Source organism: Saccostrea echinata, unplaced genomic scaffold (genome assembly GCF_033153115.1).
Source record: "Saccostrea echinata isolate AGI-Se365-2 ecotype Australia unplaced genomic scaffold, CSIRO_AGI_Sech_v1 ptg000009l, whole genome shotgun sequence".
Classification (NCBI taxonomy): Eukaryota; Metazoa; Mollusca; class Bivalvia; order Ostreida; family Ostreidae; genus Saccostrea; species Saccostrea echinata.
In genome coordinates, this window is record NW_026889758.1 from 38,345,990 (window position 1) to 38,368,431 (window position 22,442).

Here is a 22,442-nt window from a genome sequence, read left to right on the forward strand (position 1 = left end):
GAACACTGCAAGCTAACTCAAACAAACTAATAAAAACATTCGTAAACACAAGCCATCTTCATGATTATCAATATTATTTTTTTCTACAGACGCTAAGTTTGAATTTCGATCATAAAAAATACCTTGAAAAACTTTAATCAACTTCTATACGTAACGCCAGTTTTATACATGTACTTTATCTTTTCTAAAGTAATGGACGTTTGTAAACGGTAGTACATTAAATAGAGATATTTCTTCAATTATGTACCTTTCTATACTGTCTTGTGGGAAAAAAGCGTTTCAAATATTTACGTTTTTTAGAAATGGAACATCGTATTTTAAACTAACGCAATCGACATGATAAAGAGCATTACGAAATCGCTCGTTATTTATTGTTCATTTTATTTACAACTCTCCAAAATTCTCCTGAATTTACCGATGAATATACGGTTAGCAATATGATTTTGAACGGATTATTATTTAATTAATGCACAGTGTCAGCTAAATTCTTTGAGCTTCATAAGATAAAGGTGTGTGGGTAAACACACGCTAATTATAGACGCTATTGTTTGTACATGTAGGTCACAGGTAACCGCCTTCAAACTGACTGCATGGCCAATGTTTTTACAACAATTAACACGAATGCAAGATAAGTATGGTGTCCGGATAGGGCCATTTGCAAAAGCTCAACAGCGCGTTCAGAAAAACACGCCGTCGCGCTGACACACAACACGCTGTCACGCTAACACAAGTTCGCACAACACGCCGTCCCGCTAACACACAACACGCTGTCACGATATCACACAACACGCCGTCGCGCTAACGCAACTTTACACGTCACGCTGTCACACAACTCGCTAACACAACTTTGTGATAGCGCGAATGCGAGTTGTGTGTTAGCGCGACGGCGTGTTGCTTGAAAGCGTGTTAGCGCGACGGCGTGTTGTGCGAACTTGTGTTAGCGTGACAGCGTGTTGTGTGTAATCGCGACGGCGTGTTGTGCGAACTTGTGTTAGTGTGACAGCGTGTTGTGTGTAATCGCGACGGCGTGTTGTGCGAACTTGTGTTAGCGTGACAGCGTGTTGTGTGTAATCGCGACGGCGTGTTGTGCGAACTTGTGTTAGCGTGACAGCGCGTTGTGTGTTAGCGCGACAGCGTGTTGTGCGAACTTGTGTTAGCGTGACAGCGTGTTGTGTGTTAGCGCGAGGGCGCTTTTTTCTGAACGCGCTGTTGAGCTTTTGCAAATGGCCCTATCCGGACACCATATAAGTGTGAAAATGTCGTTTCTTGAAAAATTATCGTCCGGATAAACGAGTCATTTTTTCAATGAACTATAATTTTTTGTAGTAGAAATTGACCGTCCGGATACGGAACGCGAATTTCCGGATTAATGAGACAAAATAACGTGGAAAAAATCGGTTCCCAAAAAATATCGTCCGGATGGTGAAGCGTCCGGATAAACGCGGCGCCACTGTATTTGGCGGCCGCCAGATAAAATATTTTCTAGCTGGCACTTACCGGCTTCCGTATTTTCCAAATGCTTAATTGATTAAATTTTTTCTCGCATGTCAACATAGTTTTTATGTTGCAATTTGACATATTGATGTTTTATATCGACATAATGCATGTTAACATATATAGAAAAAAATTGCATAGAGGGGCAGAAACGTCCTTTCCGTTCTGGGTTCTAATATTTAGACACCATTTTATCATCCTTCTTCCAACTGACTAACTGACCTGTTCGGTCGTCATAATTTTGGCTGTTCGCGGAAGATGTCGATAACAACAGCACGCTACGGAACTTGGAAATCCCCAATCTCAAGTAAACTTGCCACTGAGAGCAGTGTCAGTTTTCAGGAGATTCGCTTGGACCCTGCTGGAGCTGCAGGTGCGCTGTGACACAGGAGTCGGTAATTTTCAATAAAGTGAAAGTAAATAATAAACAGGCATATATCCTCGCTACGCTCGCGAAACTCACAGGTAAATGCCTGTTTATCAGTAGATCTATCATTTATTTTCACTTCATTGATAAAATTTCCGACTCCTGTGCTGTAAAATGAATTTTGTGTTTTTGCTTCATATGGCATTCTCTATCCGGTATCAGGTTCGTTCGCCCTATCTACCTGTTCGCATGAGTCCGTTCGCCATTATTCTTGTTCGCCTTATATCTCGTTCGCCCTGATTTATATACAGTATATAGTAACTATTAACATTTGTTATTAATTTTATTCAATATTTTACGACTTGGTGTTTTTTTTTTCAAATGTTGCTACAGTATTTTTTTTATTTACCGTAATATTAATTAAATAATTCAAATTTGATAGATATTAATGCTTTTTACATGCTTAATTGGTTTAATTATACTTAATAATGTAAATGAAATTAAGATATCATATCGGTGTTTTTTTTCAATCTGCGTTATGTTTTGAAAACAGGGAAAGGACGGAGACGTTAATTTCTGTTGGTCTGCCGGGTCTTTGATAGGACAGGTATTTAATGTAACCACATGCATACGTCTGTTGTCTCCCGTGTGCAATTTATGTACCAATGTACATAGAATTTATTTAAAAAATCCATTGGTTCATTATTTAACTTTCTGCAATATTAACAAGCAAACTGACCCTGTGCAAACGAGTTTTAGGGCGATCGGACTCTGGGCGAATGAGAAGTAGGGCGAACAAATTTTAGGGCTAACGAACATACAACCTCTCTATCCAGAGTTGTCTGCCGCTACGCTACTACATGTAACACCCCTGTCAACGCTCGTTTTACATATACAGCATAATTAACTATTGTAATTATTGATAAAGATGATAATTTATCATTTCCTTTAAATCTATCATCCCTCAAAAATAGTTTTTAGGGAACTATTTTGTGGAGTAAATATTGAAAAAAAATTAATTAAAATATCCTTTTAAGGGGTAATAGATTAATATAAATCCCGTTTACCTATAAGAAATAGAATTAAAATTGATAATTAATACAATTTTTCATCTTTTACAAATTTTTCAAGAATCTTGTAAAACAAGCATTGTCAGAGGTGTATATATGTGGGAGCATAGCGGGAACAACAACTCTGGATAAAGAATGATCTCATGGCTCAACTTCTTCTCAAGAACCACTGGGCCAATTTTAACCAATCTTGGTAAAAAGCATCCTTGGGGGAAGGGGGGTTTAAATTGTTAAAATAAAGGGCCAAGTCTCCTACAAAGGGGAGATAATCAATAAAATACAAAAATTGGGTGGGGTCATTAAAAAATCTTCTTCTCAAGAACCACTGGGCCAGAAAGGCCGAAACTTATGTGGAAGCATCCTGGGGTAGTATAGATTCCAAATTGTTCAAATCATGACCCCCGGGGGTAGGGCAGGGCCACAATAGGGAATCCAAGTTTTACATTGAAATATGTAGTAAAAATCTTTAAAAATCTTCTTCTCAAGAACCAGTGGGTCAGAAAGACTGAAACTTATGTGGAAGCATCCTGGGGTAGTGTAGATTCTAAATTGTTCAAATCATGACCCCCGGTGGTAGGGTGGGGCCACAATAGGGAATACAAGTTTTACATTGAAACATGTAGTAAAAATCTTTAAAAATCTTCTCAAGAACCACTGAGCCAGAAAGGCTGAAACTTAAGTGGAAGCATCCTTGAGTAGTGTGCTATACATTTTAAATTGTTCAAATCATGACCCCCGGGGATAGGGCAGGGTCACAATAGGGAATCCAAGTTTTACATTGAAATATGTAGTAAAAATCTTTAAAAATCTTCTTCTCAAGAACCACTGGGCTAGAAAGGCTGAAACTTACGTGGAAGCATCCTGGGGTAGTATAGATTCTAAATTGATCAAATTATGACCACCAGGGGTAGGGCGGGCCACAATAGGGAATCCAAGTTTTACATTGAAATATGTAGTAAAAATCTTTAAATATCTTCTCAAGAACCACTGGGCCAGAAAGGCTGAAATTACGTGGAAGCATCCTTGGGTAGTGTAGATTCTAAATTGATCAAATTATGACCCCTGGGGGTAGGGCGGGGCCACAATAAGGAATCCAAGTTTTACATTGAAATATGTAGTAAAAATCTTTAAAAATCTTCTTCTCAAGAACCACTGAGCCAGAATGGCTGAAACTTATGTGGAAGCATCCTGGGGTAGTGTAGATATTAATTATTCAAATCATGACCCCTGGGGGAAGGGTGGGGCCACAATAAGTACTACGGGGGGGGGGGGGGGGGGGGGGAAGAAATCAGGTGAAAAACAGCAAGGCCAAAGTTACTCAGGTGAGCGTTGTGGCCCATGGGCCTCTTGTTTTTTTTTTCAAAATTAAGTTTCAGTATTTAAATACTTAAGGCTGCGGAACATTAAATGGCAAGATTGGAAATATGCAGCTTACGTCATTTACATCTGTAACAGTCAAAACATTTGATGATAGAAAACGAAATGGGCTGGGGCAATTCTACACAGACGTCTGAGAAAACATTGGTTTGAAATTTTAGTCTGAAATTCATTTTCAAATGACAATCCACCTCATCTATGCCTGTAAGCACAGCCTAACTGATTGATCCAGAATAAAAATAATTTTGATTTTGGAATAGTTTGAAATTCATATAAATTAGAATTTTTTTTCCAGTGTTTTTGAAGAAATAAAAAGGGACAAACATTTGATTCCTGGTGGTGTGTGAGTGTTTCGGAAGAAGAGGGGTTGAAAGATCTTGGAAATAAATCAGAAAGTTTTTTCAGCTTGGACCCCCCACCCCCTTCTTGCTTGTTAAACATTTTTTAGTGAAGAAAAAATATCTTTTAATTGTCATCCTAGAAATAAATATTTTCTGTTATGTAAAGGCATGAACGTATTAAATAATCTGACTCGACAAAATTTGCCCCCCCCCCCCCCCCCCAATCAAATGGCCATCCCCTGAAAAATAATATCTCTTAACTTCTATAACTTTTGCATGTCCTTAAAAATATATGCTAAAAACTCTAATATACATTAACTTCAAACTACATGTATTTAGGTAATTGGGAACTGATATTATCTGTCTTTTGGATCATAATATTTTCACTTTGTGTATGAGAATAGCTTAGGTGGATTGAAGATGAATTTCAAACTAGAATTTCAATCCAATGTTTTTTCAGATGTCCGAATAGTACCCGCCCATTTCAATGTCTACCTTTAATTGTTTTGCTTTAAGAGATGGAAATGAAGTAAGCTGCAAATTTCCAATCTTGCCAGTTAATGCAGGCCTCTAAGTGACCTCTAAAATTTAGGCGCCAGCTGGCGCCGTATCAAAAAAATTAAGTCGCTAATGAAAATTTTTAGTCACCAGGCAAGTTTTTCTTAGGCGCCAATTTTAAAAGCTGATATCCGTCAATATAAAGACCAATTGGGGTAGTCAAGGAAAAGGGGTTTATTGCAGTCATTAAGAAAAAATCAACAACACATATAAGCCATTAAATAACAAAAGTTAACAAAAGTTAACTTAACCATACAGTTAAAACTTAATCGTCTCAGCCACTGTCCGAAGTCCCATATAAAGCTCTCTCCTACAGGCCAGAATTGGAGAGGATCATACATTTTGGTTGTGGTTTGCAACAATGGTAAAACTCACAGTCAAAATGTTTAAATCAATCTTTTTTTTTTTTTTGAAGAAACTTGGTTCTAATGAAATATTCTTTTAAAATATAATAATATCAAGGATTGCTTACACAATTAACATTTTATGATCGTATGTATACAACTACCTAACATTACTGTCAAGACGATATCTCTAACGAGTGAGAATTCAATTGAAAACAATTGACCACATCACATGTTCACTACTTTTCACAATTATCGATTAATTACCTGGTTCAGCTATTGTCTTATCTGCTCTACCTGAGATTTATGTGCACTGATGCGATGTGAAATTTCATTTGCTTGTACGTGACTAAGAAAACAAACAAGATGACAAAGAAAACACAATACATGTCCATTGCTAACTTTTTAACTGCTTTTCTCCTTTTTTGAAAAAAAATTATAGTTCCAGAATTTGATGATCGCGGAGTAAATTTAAAATGGTCGCCAATTTGGCGACTTATGAAGAAATTTTAGGCACCACTCAAAAATTTTAGGCACCATGTCGACTAAATTAATCGCCAATTAGAGCCCTGTAATGTTCTGCAGCCTTAATTTGTTGGCTGATAATGAAGCAACCGTTTTCCACACTTAATGTGTAGTGTATTCTGTGGGAAGTGTAAGAACAAACTATTAAACTTCAGAAACTGTTTTTCTTTTCTATGGATGATTTTAAACATTATTTAAACACTCAAGTGCTTCAAAGTAAATCATTTACTTTATCTTCATTAATTGGCGATTCATTACATAATGATTAATGTCTTCCCCCAAATGTCAAATGTATGCATTTTAATCCAGTAAAATAGTAGAATAAACTGTATACTTGTATTTGTATTTAGTCAAAGTAAGGTCATTCCAAGTTTTTTCTATGTTTAGCACCTGGGTGCACCTTGGTTTTGGCACCCCAGATCACAAAAGCAAACAAAAACAGGGGCCCTGAAATTGATTCTTTTGGTCAAAACCTTTGAATTCTGTCAATTTCTTTCTATATTTATAAAAAATCTGTCATTTTAGGAATATATTAAGAATTTAATACCTTCATTTTCCTAATAAATAGATCTTTCTATAAGAAAAATAGATTGTTGAAATCAAATCCTTAGAATGGTGTCATTTTTCTGACTTTTAACTCTGTGTTTTAATTTTTGGCTTGTGTGTTTTTTGTGAATAGGTAGGTAGGTTTTTGAAAGATGGGTGGACACTAAACAGAGAAAAAACTTGGAATGGCCCAAGGTTTTCCTCACAATTCAGTTGGGAAAGTCTTTAACAAATGAGTTCTCCCTATGATGTTTATTATCATTTATTTCTCCAATTGAATTGAATCCATGAAATAATTAAAAAAAAAAAAAAAGAAAATAGCAGTAATTGTCCTTTATGTGGTAAACAAGGTAGAAAAAATTTCATGAAAATATGGACATTTAACAATGTACAGTAAAACTTGGTGAAAGGAAGTCACTGGGACTTTAAATTTTACTTTTTAATTAGTACCATGTTTCCTTTTGTCCATATAAGGAAATAATGAAAGTCGCCAAGGGGATTCATAAAAAAAATTCCTTATAATCAAGATTTCCTTATAAGAGAGTTCTTTATAACCAAGTTTTACTGTATTGGTATAATGCAATGTAAGTAGGACTCCATATTTTGAAAGATATTGGTATGTTATTAAAAAATATTTTAGGATCTGTGTTTTGGAGTGAACTGCGCTTTGATGAAGGTGGAAGATATGTTATCTGTTCACTGAAAGAGAATGAAAAAGATTTCAAAGTATGGACTCCAAAAGATTTTAATGCCAGAACCAGGGTACATGAGTATGGAGGGGGAGCTTTTTTTGTACATGAAGGAGCAGTATACTTCTCAAACTTCTCTGATCAGCAGATGTATATGCAGAAGTCACCAGACTGTACACCAGTCGCCATAACTCCAAAAGATTGTGGCTGGAGATATGCTGATGGATCTCTTTCTTCTAAAGTATGACATTTTTATTGATGTTTTACTGGCTATTTTTTGCAATCTCTAGCTGAATATAGGAACTATTTCATATTAGAGACATGTTATGCCTATTAGATCATCTTAAAAATAATGTTTGTTTGCCCTCCCACGACTCAGGATAAAAAAAAAAAAACATGGGTTGGTAGGTAGATAGGAATTTTTTTTCTCAGAAATTTTCAACATTAATGCTAAATTTTAAAAAATCTATTAAAATTGAAGGTACATGTATTTATAAAAGTAAAATAGCTGTTGATGGGATGAAATTGAAATTCTGTATTGAATTTGAAAAAATAATTGTTTCCTTGAGGTTTAAAAAAAGGTATGAGTTGGGCCATTTTTAGCCAGTCGGTCAGGATAGGACAAACAAACAATTTTTTAAAGACGCAGGCCTTAGTTGGGGACAAATACTTGACAATAGACAAGGTGTAGGTTAAGCTCACAGAACAATAAATCAATCCCGGGGGGGGGGGGGGGGGGAGTTCATGAAATTTTGCAAAAAGGCATTAATTGTTCCAACAAGTATAAAGATCAGTTATGGGTGTTATGTAAAGTTAGCATTATTTATATACCTTCACAAAATTGCAAACTTCTTGAAGGGAATACATGTACATAAACAAGAGGGGTCACTCAAGACTAGTCACAATAAGACCTACTGAATCAGATCAAAGTTTTTGAATTGTTGATTGATAGGATGGTGCTTCATTTGCTTGTACCTTTGGTGTCTTCAAACCCCCTAGTTAAACTTTCTTTTCCTTACTAAGAAACTGCCACCAGCATATGTGGGTATTGTTAATTCTATGTGTGGCGGTCAGACGGGTTCAATGGCCAGTGGCCAGATAGCTCAGTTGGTAGAGCACCTGACCAGAGATTCAGGGAGCCTGGGTTCTAATCTAGGTCTGGTCCATCTCATTTTTCTCCTCTCCTGTTACATATGAAAGATTTATATAAACGTACATGAATTGCAATTTTGACCTAATCTGAGTCTGGTGGTGTAAAACCAAAGACTTTCTGCTGAAGAGGAAATGGGGTCAAACAGATCAACAAAATTATAATAGGTGATGAAAATTATTTTGTTTATTCATAAAGCTTTCATGAACACAGTATAGCTAACCTAAAAGAACTACAGGTAAGAAGTGTTGATTTTTTTATGATACTTGATTTTTTTTGTTAGACAGGGAAAATCTACTGTATCCGGGAGGACCACAGTCTTGTTGAGAAGAAAGAGGCCAAAGAACCTCAAAATACAGTGGTAGCCATTGACCCCAAGACACAGAAACAAACAGTCCTGGTAAGTCAGGAAGCTGGAAGAAGGGGGGGGGGGAGGGTGCAAAAGAACAAGGGAGATTTCTCAGGCAATGCCTATAAATACCATCTTCATACAAAAAAGTCAAGAAATCTATTACACAATGTACTGAATGGAATACAGATTATAATATGGGTATAAATAAATACACACATAGAGATCCAGATAGTCATCATTAATGTTTGGGTCAGTTTCACTAACATTTGAGTTAGCAAGTCTTTTGGTTATTACCTATTGCATAATATATTGCCAAAGTTAAATCACGTCATATTGTACTAAAATATCTCGGAGTACTCACAAAGGCTTGAAATGTGCATATATTAAAAAAGACTATAAGATCGACACTTCTATCTACTGGTAGTCTAGGATTATTTTAAATTAATGAATAAAATATGAAGAACTATTTATTTTTATTTTGATTTATAATGGACATTCCTGTGCAGAAATTCACATTTCAAGTGTGAAGGTAAAATGTAACTTTAATTTCAGAGTCTGAAAAACAACTGCAGTGAGAAGGAAACACTTTTTCTCATCTTTTTAATGAGGGATGGCTAAAGTATTAAATGATTTAAAAGCAAATTTTTCTCAGGATACATGTACTTTTCTTTTTAATTGTCCATTCCTGTGTAAATTAGGTGATTTTGCTATATAATTGTGTGTAAATCCATGAAAATTGGACAATATTTTGAAATGGATACCAGTTCACTATACGATCAAGGCAAAGTAGTAAAATTTTGATTTTTATTTTTTGAAGCATGATTTATACTAATATATACATGTATGTAAAATTCAAAAAAAATTCTCCGGTCAATTTTCTTAATTTCCAACTATCTTGAGCCTTTTTATAGAAGCTTGTAGAGAAAATTTTCTAAACTGTACCCATTAGGATACAGTAAACACATGGCAATATACTGTGCCACAGTAGTGAAATAAAGTTAATAGATGAACTAAAGGAAATAAAACAAAATTTTGGTGTGATATATTCGTAATTCTATCAAGTTTGTAATTAAACAGGCCAGTGGTTGTGATTTTTACTCCAGTCCCAGATTTTCACCAGATGGAAAGAAGCTAGCTTGGGTTCAGTGGAATCACCCTAACATGGTAATGGGCAGTTTTTAGTTCACCTGAGCTGAAAGCTCAAGTGAATTTTTCTGATCACATTTTGTCCATCGTCCATCTGTAAACTTTTCACATTTTCAACTTTTTCTCCATAATCACTGGGCCAATTTCAACCAAACTTTCCACAGAGCATCCTTGGGTGAAGGGAATTGAAGTTTGTTCAAATGAGTTGTCACGCCTTCTTGCAATAGATGATATTAAATTAAGAATTAGTGAAAATTTGGTGGCATCTTTTAAAAATCTTCTTCTCAAGAACCACTTGGCCAAAAAAGTTGAAACTTATAAGGAACCTTCATTACATAGTGTAGACTAAATTTTATTCAAATCATGACCACCGGGGGTAGGGTGGGGCCACAATGGGGGATCAGAGTTTTACATAGGAATATATAGGGAAAAATTTGTTAAAGTCTTCTTTTCAAGAACAACAACAAGGCCATGATTAGTCATACTGATATGGAAGCATGCTCAGGTAGTTTATATTTAAATGTGTTCAAATCATAATCCCAGATAAGTTGGGGCCACAGTGGCAGATCAAAGGTTGACATAGGAGAAATCTTTAAGAATCATCTTTTCAAGAACAGTAAAGCAGTGGTCAGTCATATTTGTATGGAAGCATCCTCAGGTAGTGTAGACTCAATTTCGTTCAAATCATGACACTTGATGATAGAGTGGAACTGCAATGGCTGATCAAATTTTACATGAGGAATACACAGGAAAAATATTTAAAAATTTTCTTCTCAAGAACAGCAAAGCCATGACTAGTCATGTTTATCTAAAGGCATCATCAGGTATTGTAGATTCAAATTTTTTCAAACCATGACCCCTGGGGGTAGGGTGGGACCACAATGGCCAATCAAAGTTTTGCATAGGCATACATGGCAAAATCTTTTTAAAATCTTCCTCTCAGAAACAGCAAGGTCATGATTAGTCACATTTATATGGAAGCATCCTCAAGCCAAAAAAAATTAATCAATAGTTTCTCAGGCACTGCCGCATCAGGTCAAAAACTGCCACATTGCTCAATTTTATTGACATAGTGAAAAGGGAAATAACTCAATTTTCTATTTTTACAAGTTGGAAAGACAAGTTATTTTTTTATTTTTTTGTTATGTTTTTTTCAGCCTTGGGATAGTACAGCATTGTTTGTTGGAGAGCTTTCCAGTGGAGGAGATGAGATTGTTCCAGGATCTGCCAAACAGGTTGGTTGTGAAGTTCATTTTATGCATAAGTTACAGTATCTGGATTATTAGAAATGTGTATATGACAGTATCTTAAGATGGAATTCTGTGCTACATTTACAAAAAATATGTATTATATCATATTGCAAGCATATTATTACTTAAACACTTAGTTTTTGACTCAATACAGAGTCATCCAGGGTATGAAATGGAAATCAGTATTGGGCAAAGCAAAGTTCCTGTATAAATTTCCAGTTCACACCCTGGAAGAGTCTGTATTAGATCACAAACTAATTGTGTTCCAAAATTCATCCCAGCAAAGTCCTAGCTAACAAGATTTGCTTCGAGGTCAGTAACATATTAAGATAAAATTCAAAATCTAACTGAACATCATATATTCTCAGTATTAAATAGTCAGTTAAAGATATATACATGTATAATAAATTTCAACAAACAAATTGTTTGTTTGCCGCTATTTGTTTGCATCAGGTGCATGTACAACTGGATCTAGAGTTTCAGATGTACAATTGATTTGTTTTGATTACATAGCTTTCATGATAGTTTATTTAATTGATGTCTTTGATTGCCAAGGGGTATATATATATATATATATATATATATATATATATATATATATATATATATATATATATATATAACAAGATTTGAAGACCTTTGTTATAATTACCTTATTTAAATCTGTGCTTGTTGGTATAAGATTACACAGACATCAAAAGCATGGGACTCTTTTTTAAAGAATGGCTGATTTTAAATTGTTCAAGTGTAAAGTATTAGAAATGGAATTACCTTATACAGATGGAACAATGAATATGCTAAATTACCTCAGACTAAAACTTAACACTGAAACCATGTACAAGACATATTGTAAAAACAGCCATACACTTACAGGATATTTGAATTCTCCTCCATTGCAACATATATCAGGGCTGAGAAAGAGAATGTAACAAGAGCTCTTAGTACATAAAGGATAAGATAAACATAGAAATTTTTACTATGAGATGTACATATCACCAGCAAGGATGTTTAGAGGTCTAAGAAAAAAATCTGAGTACTTCACTGTTTTAAATTTATTTTTTATTTTATTTTAAACCAAGGTTATATATTGCATCTCTCTCTGTCTCCCTCTCTCTCTCTCTACACATACAGTTGAACTTCGGTATCTCAAATACCATGGATATGTCGTAGTAATTTTGAAGTCCTATTATCACTTATTATTAAAAGTATTTTATTCTCAATATCTCAAATCCTCGGATATCTCAAAGTTTTTCCTCTGTTCCATCGATTCAAGATAACGAGATTTCAGTGTGTATATATATATATACGATTAATATGGAACTGCCTAAAAAATCACTATACTGTAAATGTGAATTCATTATAAGCTAGGGTGTCAGCTGTAAGTAACCATGTTGTATTCTTTGGGCATTGATTTTCATTGTTCTGTCTCGGATTGATTTTCAGATATCTAATAATTTAAATAAATCCTCAGCTATTGAAATCAGCATCTAAAATTTCTCCTTCCTGAGGTTATAAGTGCATTCAAAAAAAGTTGGTGGAAAGAATGCTCTTAGACATCTCAGTACTTTGATTGTAGGTTGCAGGAGGTGAGGGAATCAATGTGATGCAGCCCATGTGGAGTCCTAATGGAGATCTCCTGTACATCAGTGATCAGACAGGGTGGTGGAACCTGTATCAGTGCTCCCCAGAGGGGAATCACCAAAATTTGCTCCCCTGTGAGGCAGAGGTGGGAGGGTGTCAGTGGGTGTTTGGAAGACCTGATTATGCAATCGATCCCTCTGGCAGTGGCAATGTCATTCTGAAAATGAAAGGGGTAAGGCTTTGATATCTGTATCTCATTAATGCATTATATTTGTTATAATTGCATGCAGGTAATAGCACATGTATATTTCAATACAAACATTCATACAAAAAATTCCTCTTTCTGGAAGGTTAATTAATATTGTATATTTTCTTTTACTTTAATGTCATCTCTAACAGATTTTGAAAATACTACTTTTCCAAAACAAGAAAGGGTTAAAAATGTATTGTACATGTACAATCTACTGTAGCTCTTCATATTAACTCTTACAATTTGTGATGTGCTACAAAATTTAATAATTTGTAATTCTTCACAGGAAATTATGAAGTTGGATGTCAAAACAAAGGAATGCAAAAAGATAGAGGTGGGATACACATCTTATAACATGCTAAATTTTGGCTGGAATGGAAAATTATACTGTGAGGTGGGAAGCCCTACAAAATTTCCCTGCATAGTACAGCTGAACACACAAAATGGAGAGGTAAGATTGCCCTACAAAGGAATTTATTAAGTTTTCATGGTGGACATTAATTTAAGGAGAAGCAGGACACATGACTCAATTGACTATTCATATTTCACATGTATTTCTTGTGACAAGATCTTCCCTTAGGCACCAACAATTTGGGCCTGTTATCCTTGACCTTGGAATTTGACCTGCTTGTGAAAATTTTAACTTGACCATAACTTTTGAATGTTTGGTGCTAGGGCTTTCATATTTCACATTGTATTTCTTGTGACAAGAGGTTCCCTTGGGCACCTTAATTTTGACCATTTGACTTTGACGTTTGACTTACTTTTTAAAAACTTTAACCTTGCACCTTTTGAATGGTTGGTGTAAGGGTTTTCTTATTTAATTCACAGTTATATTCTTTGACACAAGACTTTTCTCTGGGTACCAACATTTTTGATCTATTGACCTTGGAGTTTGACTTGCATTTAAGAAACTTTACCTTTGCCCTAAGCTGCCATTCAGGGGCATCAGTACATGTATTTCACAAACACATCTTGTGTTTCAAATGAATTTCAGGTGAAGGGAATAAGGGAATCAAAATCGCTATCCTTGGACAAGGACTATTTCAGTATCCCTGTAGATTACAGCTGGAAGACTACGGACAATGATGTCTGCTATGGATTCTTGTATACCCCAAAGAACAAGGATTACAAGGCTCCTGATGGAACCCTTCCACCACTCCTTGTCAAGGCACATGGAGGACCAACAAGTATGTCAAATTTCATTGACTTTATTTAGAACAGGTTTCCTATTGTAGGAGAGATAGGGGGTGGGGCTTAGGACAAGAGGAAAAATTCAAGTCACAGCCCTGTATCTCTCAAACAATAGGAAATATGTATTCTAATTGACTTGTAACAAGACTTTTCTGATGACCTCACTAGTCTACATATGTGTATGGGTATTACTTGTACTTTTCAACCAATCAAATGATTCTGCAGCAAGTTGACAAATTGTTATCAGTTATGGTTAAAATTCTGAGTGTGGTGCACATGCACTGTAACAGATGGACAATATTACCATTTATAATATTGGTATGTGTTATATAACATGTTTTCCTCTCTGAACTGATTTTGTGTCCTGTAGAGGTTTAAAAATAATTTTATTTACATATTTATAAAGAAGTCTTAAAATCTTTAAAATATTAAACTGACATTATTTTCCCAAGTGTTTTGAAATTCAGTTCATCTGAAAACTTTAGTACCCCATTGTAAGTTTTGTTATGATTTAATACTTCCCTGAACATATTTTGATAGTTATACTTGAAGGAAAACATGTATATTGCAAATTTGCTATATATATTTCAACAAATTTGTCATACAGATAAAGCAAATTACATATAGCCAAAAAAAAAAAAAGCCCTGAACTTTTCTATAAATGAGTTTTACTGTATATGATGAACAAACCTTTTTACCTGTAACTGTTCTTATTTGAAGCAGTACTAGTAATCCCTTAATTTTGTTTTTTGTGTTGTAGGTTACAGCCCTAACACACTTAGGCTTCTCATTCAGTACTTTACAAGTCGAGGTTTTGCTGTATTGGATGTTAACTACAGAGGAAGTAATGGATTTGGTACACAATACAGAAACAAACTCAAAACAAAGTAATTATTGTATATCAAAGAAGCAATGAATATCTAAAATTTAGTATATGTCCATGTACAGGTATTCTTATTAGCTCACTTGAGTCAAAGGCTCAAGTGAGCCTTTCTGATCAAAAGTATGTCTATCATTTATTGGTATCTGTCTGTCATCTGATCTTTTTCCACAAATTTTGATGTCTCTTTTCAAGAAAATCTGGACCATTATCAGACTTGGCTCAAATTATCCTTGGATGAAGGGGATTCAAAATTATTATTTCTTTTTTTTTGAAATGAAAATTTTCCAATAGGAAATAATAAAGAAATAATGAAAATAGACTGTCACAGGTCATTTTAAACATTCTCAAGAACTGCTGAACCTGAAATAAAAAAAGCTTATGTGAAAGGCTTCTATCACAAAAACAATATAACTGAACATTCTTTAAATGGCTGTAACAAATGGATGTGTTTTAAAGGTTGTAAAAATATTTGAACCACTAATTGGATGCTTTTTTTTTTTAAAAAAAATATGACTGACTGGCATTCAATGACAGTCAATGGCATGACTGGCTTCTCACCCATAGTTATATCCCATGCACAATTTACATCTCTAAAATCTTTCATCTATAATATCTTTTTACTAGATGGGGAATATATGATGTTGATGACTGCTGCACAGGGGCTCAGTCTTTAGCTGATGAAGGTCAAGTGGACAAGAATTGTCTGTGTATTGATGGGGGATCAGCAGGGGGATATACCACACTGGCTTGTCTGGCCTTCAAGAATGTGTTTAAAGCAGGTAAAATAAGGTTGACAGAAAATATTTCAGTTCATTCCAACCATTGGGAAATATTAACAGTATGTGTCAGCTAGCACTCTGGAGAACATTTTTATTGCACAAGTTTTTCACTTTTTATGTGATTTTTCAAATCACCCGTTAGTTGTCTCCCTTTTGTGTATGTATACATGGAAGTATTAAACAAAAGAACATTGATTAGTATTGAAGGACACATGTCATTAAAAAGATTCTTCACTCTGAATGTATTAGACAAACATCTGATAACAATGCACAGATGGATTAATAATGAACTTTAACACCAGTGGCAGCAACTCTCCAGAATACAGAAGCTAGTGTATAAGAATCAGACAAGAGCATTCATGTAGTAATCCTGTGTAAAAAAGTGTAAAACAAGATGTGCTTGATAAACACAAATGCCCCAAAAGTGTCCATTTATAATGAAAGACAATGATTCGGAGGGATGCACGGTTTAAACAAATAAGTAACTGTAAGGCCAAAATAAAAAACCTTTGTTTCCCCTAATGCGACCGACCCAATAAAATCTAGCCGACTGAAAAGTTTTTATTCAATTTTTTTTATGTTTATCAACTTTCATAAAATAAAATTTCATCAAAATCTGCATTTATCAGAATGGCTGAAATTGTTCTACAGTGATTTTCAAGCGTATTGTGCCCATAACATGTGGTCACAGAGGATTATTTCGTTTACAGTGTTATAAAACAACTTATCAACATTATGCCTTTAGCTTATTAGAATCCTACACTCTTTAAACATTTCGTTAATAAAATATACCATGACTAATTAAGAGTGTTTCGGTGGTATTTGCAATCCTGTCTTTTAAAATTGAGGTACTTAGTACATGGTAAGGCCAGCCTCATGAACAGTCCAGGCCGGGCATACTTTGTGGACATATCAATCAATTTCACTGCATTTTATTTGAGTTTTGATGTGGTTTGAGTGTTTGAAGACTACAGTGTATATGTGGTTATACAGATCAATCACATAATATAAATGGTAAATAATTGATGTTCTACTGATTTAAATCAGGATTTATCTCACTACTGTTATGATCTTTGGTGTTGTTCAGTGTGTGTTAAAATGTCATGAGTAATTCACAACTATATCTTAACCATCCCTGTCTTAAATTACAGGACCTTGATAGTTACAATGTACTAGTGTTGTACCAATAATCAGAGAACATCGATTGTCGATGAAAAAATGCTACCAATTCCGATGATCAATTATTATTTTTCATAATCGATCATCAGTAACGAACTTTTTATAAAATACAATCTGGAATTATCCGTTCCCAGTTTAAAATTAAATGAAAGAAAAATGGCATCTTATGTGTTATAAAGCCAACTAGCACAAAGCATAGGTGATTAAGAACCAAAAGGTACAAATATAGAAAGTGTAAAAGAAGCAAAACAACAAAGAAAACAATATATTTTATATATTCATGTTAAAGAAATAAAATGAAATACTTGTAATAGTCTGCTTTTTATATACAAAACTATTACATCCGATTATAATCAGAAAAATCACATCGGAAGCAGTAACCAATTCCAACCGATGATCAGTTAAAAAAATTACCCGATGTCCCATCACTAGTAGTCACAAGTAATTGCACAGTTTTCAGTGCAATTTTCAGTTCATATACCGGTAGCAATGCAAAATAAATTTAATCAGTGAGTTAATATATAGCTGTATTATTGAGAAGGCACTAAGAAATTGATGGACTAAGAAATTCTCATAGATGTACACAAAAGCAGTAGGCCTATCCACTTTTAGGCCATCACTAAAAAATATCTTTGTTTCCCCTAACCCGACCCTAAAATCTCAAGTTGGGTAGGTAGGTAGGTAAATAATTTTTTTTTCTGACAGAAGCTTTGAAAATACCTTCTGAAATTTAATGGAATAATACCTTTATATTAAAATAAGATCAGTACAAAAGAAAGCGATTTGTAAACAGAACATCATACAAATGCTGTTTAAAAGCAAAATTTAAGGTAAATTAATTCACAACTATTATCAAATTGAACTTGTGAAATATCTGATGCCAGTGTAAATTTATTGAAATCGAATAATTAAAAAACAAGATTTTCAGATACTAGTACGCAAAGACCGACATCCGAGTATATTTTTCAAACCTCTAAATTTAATGTCTAAAATGTCATTGAAAATACTGAATCCAATCCATTTGCATTAAAAATATTTAGTTATATTCAGTGTAATTTCCTTAATGAAATCCAGTGGAAATCTGCAATATTAAATACCCTACTGTGCGGTGGAATACACAGTAGGAACTATATGCATTTTCAATACTTTAGGAACCAAAATGTATATTGTTTTGGCTCAATTAACATGTCTGATCTTTTCTTCAGAAAAATAAGTGATTTAAATTTTTTTTGGAAAAATATTAGTGCTCTCATATATATTATATATTGTATATATATAAGACTGTAAGTTCTATGGTTCAAAAGTTTCTAGGAAAGCTAAAGTTTTTGACAGAAATGACAGATTTGCAGACAGTACAAAAACAATACGCCTCCAGATCTGTGATCTTGAGGCATAAAAAAACTTTTAGAGCAAATGCATGTACATTGTACAAGTACCAGCTACATCAATCCTAACTCCTTTCGAAACTCTTTGCATCTTGGTTGTCAAATGCACTGGGGTTTCATTTTGGCACATTTTAAAATAATGTTTTGAGTTTTTTCACCTCCATTGTAGAATTTCAATCTTTTTCATAGGTACCAGTCTATATGGTGTAGCAGATCTTGAGGCACTGGTCAGAGATACCCACAAATTTGAGAGTCGGTACATTGATAACCTTGTTGCTCCTTACAGTGAAGAAACCAAAAAGATTTATGATGAACGCTCTCCTATCCATTATGTTGATAAACTCAACTGTGCAATGGCATTCTTTCAGGGAGATGAAGACAAGGTTAGTTATTTAATATATACATGTAAATTGAATCTAAAAAATGCACAAATTTTATCAGCAATGATTAGGTCAAAAAATGACATCTTTATTCAGTATTTGAATATTGATAATTTTCATTATATTGGGAAGTTATATGATGGAGTATATTAATCTACTGTGAATACGTAAATTCTCAGATTGTTCCACCAAATCAAGCAGAAATGATGTATGAAGCTGTAAAAGCCAAAGGCTTGCCAACAGTATTGGTCATGTTCAAAGGTAAGGCAATAAAAAAGAGCAGAAAATAGCATTTCTTTTTTTTTTTATTTGATTTTTAACTCACCTGAGCTTTCACCAGAGCTGAAAGCTCAATTGAGCTTTTTAAATCACATTTTGTCTGTCTCTTCATCTGTAAATTTTTCACATTTTTAACTTCTTTTCAACCAATTTCAAGCAGACTTGCCACAAAACATTCTTGGGTAAGGGGGATTTAAAATTGCTCAAATGGAGGCCCATGTCCTCTTTCAAGGGGAGATAATTAAGAATTAGGGAAAATTTAATGGCATCTTTGTAAATATCTTTTGTCAAAAACCACTGTGCCACATGAGATGAAACTTATAAATAAGCTTCATTACATAGTGTAGATTCAAATTTGTACAAATCATGACCCTCCAGAGGTAAAGGGTAAGGCAACAATGGGCGATCAAAGTTTTACATAGGAACATGTAGCAAAAATCTGGAAAAATTTTCTTCTCAAGAACATGAAAGCAATTATTAGTCATATTTATATAGAATCATTCTCAGGTAGTGTAGATTTAGGGTGGGGACACAATTGGTGATCAATGTATTACATTAAAATATTCAGAAATTTTTTTTAAAAAAATCTTCCTCTCAGGAACAGAAAAGCCATTATTTTAACTATGTTAAAATATTGTCATACCTAGATAGATATTAACTTTCTAATAGAAAATTGACATTTTCAGAGTATGGGTGCAAAAGGGAAATAACATCTTCTTTTCTGCTTGAAAAATAGAAAATCAAGTTCTTCCACTGATCAATACATGAATAAAATTCATCAATGCAGCAGTGTTTGACCTTAGATGCAGCTGTGCCTTAGAACCTGTAGATTTTTTTTTATCGACCTCATGCTTTTATTTTATCATGATTATTGTAAGACATTCATAATTTTTTTTTTTCTGAGGAGTTAAATTAGCTAGGATATAACATGAACTTAGATTAGGTGCAAAATGTGTATTCACTAATTCTATCATAATTGTGGTATTCTCTACAGTTTTCCTATATTAACTCTTGCACACCAAACAATAAACATATTATCCTTTAATATATTTCAGGAGAGCAACATGGTTTCAGAAAAGCTGAGAATATACAGACAGCCCTGGATGGGGAATTCTATTTCTTTGCTAAAGTATTTGGCTTTGAGCCAGCTGATAAACACATGTCTGTAAGTCTCTGTTTGATCACTGAAATGTGCATAATAACATTTTTCATCTTATGACCCTAATAAGGTCATTTTTAGTGAAGCAGGTATAAATTATGCTCAGTCAAGAGGATGTCGGTAGTGTGGAATAACACACACTGTCAATCTTACCTCAAATGTTTAACAATTACCTTTCAAAATTATAATCCTTATAGATACAGTAATTTATATTGATCATTGAAAACAGGAGTTTGTTTAATCATGACTTTTTTTTTCTTTTCAGCTTGACATTAAAAATCTGAAAGGATGAGATGACATACATTTATTTAAAAAAAAGACTATTTAGTCAGAATGCAATTAAATGGACACCTGTTTGATACATTAAAGCAAATTTTATATCCAGATTTTACATATTTTGACTTTTGCATTGATGATAAATGAGTAAAGTGCACTGATTGCTTAATGCATGATAAATTTTAAAAGATGATCCCCATGATGTGCCCTTACAGCTTCTCTTAAAAAAAAATGGATTGGTTCACAGTCTGTAAGCACCTCACTGTACATAAATAAGTTTTGTTATATAGATCCCTTTTTAACTCCAGTCCAATTTACTTACATAGCATGTTTCAATTTCAATGTAATAATCAATACAATCTTTGATCTGATTCCAGCTTTGACTTGTGCATACAAATTCATAAAAGCAATTTTTTGAAAATTCATCCTATCATACTCAGTGAAATTGAATGGAATGATTTATCTGTACATAAAAAAATGGCTCCAACACTCTGAATGCCTTCAAGCAATAAATTAAAAATGAAACAATGTCTAAATAATTTGTGATTATCAATTGTTTGTCTACATGTATGTATATTTATGTTTATGGTCAGGAGGCCCTGGGAAAGAATATTTCTTGTACTAATCATGTTACATTTTTTTAAATAAAGTTTTACTATTATTATTATTGATTTTGTTATATTATTATTTTTAAGAATATTGCGATGGTCTAGGGGTTTGTTTGCCGGTGGCCAGTGATATCTCAGTTGATTCAGTAGGCCTAGGTTTGATTCAGGTCTTGTCTGCTGAATTTTCTCCCTTCCTGGTGGTGCTTAATCATTCACTGGAATTAACAGGTAAAAGATGTGGCAGGGAGGAGTCTGGGTTGCTTTCTTTGGAGGGTGATGACTAGTGATGACATTTAAGGAGTAAAGCAGTAAGGGGTTGATTAAATTGCTCAATTGGTAAAGCACTTTTCTAAAATTTTGAGGACCCAGTTTGAATCCTGATCTGTTCCATCACATTGTCTCCCTTTTCATATCTAATGTGTGAAGAATTGTATTAATTTTAAAATTTGTATGCTGAAATATCGAATTCGTATAATTTGAAGTATGGCAAAAACAGATTTCTTTTCAAACGGTTTAATAAACAAGAAATGGTATTTAAAAGTTACTGTTCACAAATCATTGCAAAATTATATTTTTAATTGAGAACTGTTTTTTGATTTATACATAACCAAAGAAATGTCTCCATTTTCACTTCTTAAAATATTTTTACATATATAAGTGAAATATTTCTAATTTACTTCTTTTCTTTAATTAAGTTTAATTAAAAGTCATTATGTTTCATTCAATTAATCCTAGATTTTCTTTTGGAAATTACGTACATAGTTTAATTAAATGGCCACTTTTGGGCTTCATGGCAGAATCACTCATACAGACGTTTTACTGTACATGAGTGATTCTTATCACGCAAAGAGGTGTTAAGAAAATTAGTCTCCTGTAAGGCTTTGACTAACGGCATCAAGATTGACACTAAGTATTGAAATCATTCTATTGTATGATTAACATTTATATATCTAATGACAACTTTAACCTGAGGTCGTGCTTATTTAAACAATGAAATGCTTTCTGACATTTTATTGTTCATGTTGTTTATATCTGTATAAATTTTAATGACCGTGTTAAGTTAAATATTGTATAATTGATTAGTACGTCATTGTATGTTTCACTGAATGCAGATAGAAGATCTGCTGCTCAGATTACGTGTAACATAACAAATGAACTTCGGCAAAGAGACAAAGAACTCTGCAGGTAAACCTTCAATCTTGGAATACAAGTAGTCAGTTCATGGCACATTCATTAAAAAAAACATGACGTTTTCTTTTGTGTCTCGCGTACTTGTGGTT

At 33.8% G+C, this 22,442-nt stretch overlaps 1 protein-coding gene across 1 annotated transcript; it reads left to right on the forward strand.

The window, feature by feature from the left end:
- The first annotated feature begins 1,702 nt into the window (after window positions 1-1,702).
- Window positions 1,703-21,221, forward strand: LOC133182344 (uncharacterized). Its single transcript, XM_061317154.1, has 14 exons — window positions 1,703-1,867; window positions 7,263-7,552; window positions 8,745-8,861; window positions 9,891-9,977; window positions 11,117-11,194; window positions 12,786-13,022; window positions 13,327-13,491; window positions 14,038-14,230; window positions 14,995-15,121; window positions 15,742-15,896; window positions 18,650-18,843; window positions 19,020-19,101; window positions 20,175-20,284; window positions 20,544-21,221. The coding sequence occupies exons 1-14, from the start codon at window positions 1,753-1,755 to the stop codon at window positions 20,568-20,570; spliced, it is 1,977 nt and encodes a 658-aa protein (XP_061173138.1). The 5' UTR covers window positions 1,703-1,752; the 3' UTR covers window positions 20,571-21,221.
- The last annotated feature ends 1,221 nt before the right edge of the window (window positions 21,222-22,442 follow it).

What these genes read in the sequence shown, in the direction of transcription:
- LOC133182344 (XM_061317154.1), top strand. Translation starts at nt 1,753, where the DNA reads ATGTCGATAACAACAGCACGCTACGGAACTTGGAAATCCCCAATCTCA. An exon ending in GGACCCTGCTGGAGCTGCAG is followed by an intron (nt 1,868 to 7,262) that starts GTGCGCTGTGAC and finishes AAAATATTTTAG; the next exon opens with GATCTGTGTTTTGGAGTGAA. An exon ending in GGCACATGGAGGACCAACAA is followed by an intron (nt 14,231 to 14,994) that starts GTATGTCAAATT and finishes TTTGTGTTGTAG; the next exon opens with GTTACAGCCCTAACACACTT.